Source organism: Vicia villosa, linkage group LG3, assembly GCF_029867415.1.
Source record: "Vicia villosa cultivar HV-30 ecotype Madison, WI linkage group LG3, Vvil1.0, whole genome shotgun sequence".
Taxonomy (NCBI): Eukaryota; Viridiplantae; Streptophyta; class Magnoliopsida; order Fabales; family Fabaceae; genus Vicia; species Vicia villosa.
In genome coordinates, this window is record NC_081182.1 from 56,177,398 (window position 1) to 56,183,624 (window position 6,227).

Below are 6,227 nucleotides of genomic sequence, written 5' to 3' on the forward strand. Positions count from 1 at the left end.
ACGCTCATCAATCATGCTCGCCTCACTCAAAACTAATACATAAAACTTAAATAAAAACATGAAGGAGACGAAGAACTTACTTGGAGAAAGCGAAGAAGATATGAACGAGACGAGGAGGAGAGCAGTGAGCGGATCTTGAAGGCTTGGGAAATGTTAAGTGCCAAATGAGTGACCTCCTCACTCCTTATATAGGGAAAGAAGGCCAAAGGGTGTCATGATGGCCTAGGCAGCCTAGGAGACGCCATCATTGCCTACACCCCAAAGACGGCTCCCTCCACGAAAAGCTGCCACGCGTCCCAAAGATCTTGAGAACTCCAAAAGACGCCGTCTACTTTCACCCCTAGAAACGGCGCAGTAATGATTACAGCCTGTACAGTTGACACCTGTCAATCACGCTGACGAGCGACAACCAATAAGGTTAAAAACCGAGGACAACAGCCGACAAAGCCCTTGAGGAACCCAGGACTTGGAATCGTTACCCGTGCTCGGCTAAACCTCCTCATTAAAGTCATCACCCTTATAAGGCTAATGACTTGGGGGGCTCCTGTTCTGGTCTGGGCCGAGCAGGCCCAACCCTTGTTACCAGCCGAGCAGGCCCAATTCCCTTGGGCCCAATTACTGGACAACAGATAAGGGCTGCCCTTCGCGAAGACTCTGGCCGAGCAGGCCCAAACCTTTGGGCCCACTTACTGGATAACCGTCAAGGAGTTATCCACGCACGAAGACCACGCGTCACGCAGCGAGGGATTCGGTCAACCACCTCCGAACCCTACGCTATGATCATCCGGAACGTGAGTCTCCTGCTGACTCAGCCCTAGCATGGGACGTTCTGGCAGTTCCCTAGCACGTGGGCCTCCAGTTGGATTTGGCCCAATTAGGGAACCTTGGCCCAGCGCTGGGGGCTATAAATACCCTCTTTCACTAGAAGGTCAGGTATTCTATTCTTAACTCTAAACCTCATTCTCTGATAGCTACTGACTTAAGCATCGGAGAACCTTGCAGGTACCCCCCCATCTTGTTCTTCAAGCCAGATATTACGCCTTGACGATTCTCCTGATCAGGTACGATCAATTATGAACTAGACATGGACATTCCAAAATTTGCTTATTCTTCTGACCGCTTTACTATAAAATGATGTCTCATGTTCATTTAAAACACAAAGTATCTTTGAAAAACACTTTCTCCTATACTTTCACCTTGTTGAAAATTTTTATACTCACTTAAAATATCATTTTAGTGATGATAAAGTGACTATTTTGTAGAGAATTATTGTGTATCTGTTACTATTTTATTTTGATTTGTAATTGTAAATTAAGAGGATTGTTCTCTTGAAACTCTCATAAATTATAAAGATTGCAAGATAAATCTGAGGTAAAGCTTGGTGTGATAAAGTTCAATGTTGATCATGTGTTAAAAACTATAAACTATGTGGTAGTGAAAATCTTAAAAAGCACTAAGTGGGGACTTAAGTAGGTGTCATGGTTTTAGACAGAATCAATTCAATTCTAGTGTGTTCCTTCTTTTTCCATCATTTTTTTAATTTTATTTTCCTATATCTTTGTATTATTCTCTTCTTCTACTCTTTTTTTCTAATTAACTTACAAATCGATTTAATTTGTTTAAATTTTTGGAAAATATATTTTCATCATAATTCTTTCCTTCTTGTATTTAAAGTCACTTGTATAACACGTTCTACAAGAATTAACATATTCAACACCAATTTTATATATTTGAGAAAAAAGTAATCTTAGTCTGCTCCATATACAAATTTTCAACGCTTGAGCATAAACTTAAAGATAAATGGTGAAAATGATTCCTCTATTGATAATTCACAAATTTTAGATAGTTGTTATTACTTATTACACACACTAGCACTAGGGTGAATTTTATGTGACTAGTATAGTGAGTCAATTCAAACATAACCTAATGGAAAAATATTCTTTAGTTGTAAGTTGAGTTATGCAATATATCAATGTCACTTAAGAGAAAGGATTCCTATTTAAGAGATGAGATAGTATAACTATAAAGGCATACAGGCAGGTTCAGGTTCAGTAAATTGTCGAAGATCTTTGAAGAGAAATTGAAGAGCAAGAAGCAAAATGTAGTAGCTTAATCAAGTATTGATGCATAATTTTGAGTTATTGCATAAGAAATGTGTGAACTTGTGGATGAAAGAAGTGTTAGAAAATGTGAAGATACACTATTATGGTCGTATGGAGTTGTTTTGAGATAATAAATTGATCATTAGTATTACACATAATGATGTTCAACATAAGAAAACAAAACAAATTAAGATTTACAGACATTTATTAAAGAGAAATTGGATAGTGATTTTATAACCACACATACACTCTTTGGATATCAACACATAGATGTGTAAACAAAAATTTTATAACCGAATAGTTCATTCAACTTGCAAGTTTGAAATGGTTGCAATTTATTCACCAACAGAAATGTAGTAAATAATAGGTTATAAATAACAATATTTATGCATAGATACTTTTATTTAAATTATAGTTTGTGATAATTTAAGCCAAGCTTGTTATATCTAAATTTTGTTTAATATAAACTAACTATTTATTGTATTGTGACATTAATTAAACTTGAAACACATTAGAAACACTTTTCTACACTCATTAATAAAGTAAGACACACTCACTACTTTTATTTGATTAACATCAAGGAAATAGTAACTTGATTGAACAAATACGAGGCGATTTTTAAAAAGAAAAATGTTCCTGTTAATGGTTCAAGAAAAATGAGTAAAATGTAAATGGGGCCATGCTCCAACTTTTAATGAAAATCATATCTGAAAACAAGAAAGTAGGATAACTTGAAAACTTCAGCTTTAAATCCTCTTAAATTTATCATTGCAGCAATCAGGCCAAGCGGGCAAAATTGTATACAATTAAACGGAATTTATATTTTACAAATTACTTATTGTTTAAATCTGATGCCCAGGGAGAAACTATAGTTAAAGGTTATTGTTTGCAGCCCTCTTACATCTAAATACCAATTACACATTCTTTTGAGCAGGTTTCTTGGAATTGTTTTTCCGTCGGACCTTCACCAAAACTTTTTGTAAATCCTAAAAATCAAAGAAAATAGGAGATCATTCAAATCAGTCATGCCACAAAATTTGCCTAAAGATGGTACAATAACAACAATAATAAAGAATTATCATTATGTTTGTGATTCCTTAAGCCTTATTGACCGAAAGACAAATTATTCATAAGGCTAGTCAGATAAAAATGACTCAAAATGTCAGGCCGAGAAGCTTAAGCAAACAAATGCGTGCTTAAGCCCTCCTCCAAACATAATTCCCAGTTGGTAGCAGTGTTGTCGATGGCAAATGGCAGTCTATGGCGGAGAGAGAAAATCCTGTAATACCGGGTGATATTTATCGCTGCGGCAAGCCCAAAAACCACCACGTATATCTGCCATAGCGCTGCCATGGCCGCTATTTGATAACACTGGTTGGTAGTTGCTCTCTTACTGTTTTGAGCCACTCTTCACAACTGGTACACGACAGGAAGAAGACCCTACCGACAAGGCCTGAAGGATTGCCTGGTAGGAAGCACCATTTTCTAATTCCAATCCAATCATTGGGAGACATGAGATGCGATATCAAATATAAATCTTAACTAATGAATGGAGTGAAAAGTCACTTGGGACTAGAGACGTAAAAGTTGTAAATTGGGAAGTCTTACATATGATTTTCAAAATTGGGTCAACCAACTTAGCAGCCAAGACATTTTGTTGGTAAAAATTTACATAAAGTAGCCTTTTAATAATATCCAAAAAGGTGCAACTGATGTAGCATTTTACAAACTACACTACATGATTAATAACAGTGCAAAGTGACTCTTCTAACAACAGTTTTCAAAAGAACAGGCCAACTAATGCAAATTTAAATTAGTTGCTTCCAAAATGATTATGCGAGCTTCAGATATCATGAATTTATATTAAACCTATAAATGAGAACAAAACCTAATTTTTTTGGAACACTAAGTTAGGCACATATTTACCTCAACAGGTTCATTTTGCAATGTCCCACGGGTCCAAAGACCCTCCAAATTGTAGTAAGCTCTAGCATTTTCATCAAGTGCGTGAACTATCACTTTACCTGAACAAATGAAATGAATCAGTAATTTCAATTTTAATGCAAAAAACAGAAACAGTCACTAACACAGAATATCATAGATTATCTTCGACCAGAGATCGTTTGAAAGTTTACTCTTCACTCCGTAGCCAATTATGACAAGGAAAAAACTTTTAATACCCAAAATCAAATGATATAGAGGTCATTTTTCTTGATTTCTTGTCAAGCCACAAGATGTTCTAAGAAATGAAAGGAGTGAGATTCTAAGGGGCACATGATAGGATTGATATATTGCAGCATTACAACAATGAATACAAAGGATCAAGCGCAACAATGACAAAGTAGCTGTAGAATCCAAACACTTCAGTTAATTACTATTCAATAACAGGGCCATGCACACAATATGCAACCGAGAATAAGTGCATGGCTTTTGTTTAGATTAAGGCCGAGAGTAGCCACTAATTCCATGGACTAACAACGAATACGGGGAGAAAATCAGAGGATACAGAAAGCAGAATCTGACATGATCCTAATAGTAAAACCAGTATATTTGTTGAGCCACAAAAGGGGGGCAGGGTACGGTTCAGTGGTATTATTGTAATATGAACGTAGTATTATATGCATAGCTTGTAACACTAAAACCTTAATTCATTCAAATAACAAAATGGAACTACAAGTCGCAGACGTAGACACACTTGGCTGAACTGCGTGAGGCCGTGAACAAAGATCGTGTTCGTTGTTTGGGATTTAAGTTTTTGTTTACTCTTTTATTACAAGGCTCTCTTTTAACAATCTTAATAATGAAATGAACATCATATTGGTATGTCTTATACACACATGGTTACACTCGGTCACAAAGTCAGTAACCTGATTTATATGTAGCCACCCATATACATAAGCACTACAAACTAACAGCTTAAGAATTAGTTAGGATACATAAAAGCCCCATCCTCTAAACCCCTAAGTTGCATAAGTATCTCCACACCGGTTTATGGTTGATAACCCGAGTGAACATCTCTCCCTCAGCTAAGAAGCTAATGAATGATGATATACACATTACAGACCATTATAATTACAATAGTTCTGCTTCTATAGGTTTCTTCTAAATTTAATGGGTTTTTCAAACTCAACAAAATGAATAGATACAAAACAAAGATCATAAAACAAAAAAAAAAAAACAGCATATACCAGAGTCAATAACAATCCATTTTCCATCCTCTTGCCCTTGCACACTAGGCAGCATCATTTGCTGAGCACCTATCTGCTTCTGCTTAGCCTGGTAACACAAAAACATTAACATACAAAACTAAATAATAGTAAAATCAACAAAACATGTATTCAGTTTCTTTCTCTTAATTTCAATTAGAAAATTTCGAACAATGAACCTGCCTTATAAATTAGGGCTTGAGCGATATTCCTGACGTGCCATGGCGATTTACCAGTGGCGAGAACCATGAAATCCGCCCACTCGCTGTGTTTGGGAACTGGAATTATCTTCACGTTGTCGGCTTGAACGTCCGTCAGAATCTTCTCGATCTCTTGCAGATCTAGGAAGCGTTTACTAACACCACTGTCAATTTCAACGGTAGTGGATAGAGAGGAAAAACCTAGCTTCCATGGTTGAAGAAGGGGCTGTGGATTTGATGCGTAACGCGAGGAACAGACCCGAGCTCGTAGAACTGACCACATTGCAGTGTGCAACAAACTGTAACTTCTACTTGTTTCTGTTAGGTTGCGGTTGATTTTGACGGTGGTAAAGGGCGGTGTTGAACGGTTGAACGGTGGTAGAAAGAAATGAGGGCCGAGTTTTTTTTTTTGTCTGCTGAGGGCTGGGGTTTTATTTTCTCCAAAAGTTGTCTATGTTATATTCACAATATTTATCTATCATAAATTAATTCTAATTGTAAAAAATCAACTTTCAAAGTATGAGGTTGAATAGTGTGTGTATATAATGTATGAAGTTATTATTATTTGTTGTGACTGTCAAAGCTCGATACTCTTTAATTGTGCCACAAGTGATTGTTTCTTTGAACTTCAAGAAATCAAGTTAGGACTAAAGTAAACACATGATCTTAATGTTGATATTATATTATCAAGATCACTTGTCAAATCTAAGTCATTATAG

The 6,227-nt window shown here is 36.3% G+C and overlaps 1 protein-coding gene across 1 annotated transcript; it reads right to left on the reverse strand.

Annotated features, from left to right (window-relative positions):
* Positions 1 to 2,841: 2,841 nt before the first annotated feature.
* Positions 2,842 to 5,949, reverse strand: LOC131655810 (protein Iojap-related, mitochondrial). Its single transcript, XM_058925616.1, has 4 exons — positions 5,492 to 5,949; positions 5,291 to 5,378; positions 4,029 to 4,126; positions 2,842 to 3,088 (listed from the first exon to the last, which is right to left on the reverse strand). The coding sequence occupies exons 1-4, from the start codon at positions 5,789 to 5,791 to the stop codon at positions 3,017 to 3,019; spliced, it is 558 nt and encodes a 185-aa protein (XP_058781599.1). The 5' UTR covers positions 5,792 to 5,949; the 3' UTR covers positions 2,842 to 3,016.
* Between the last annotated feature and the right edge of the window lie 278 nt (positions 5,950 to 6,227).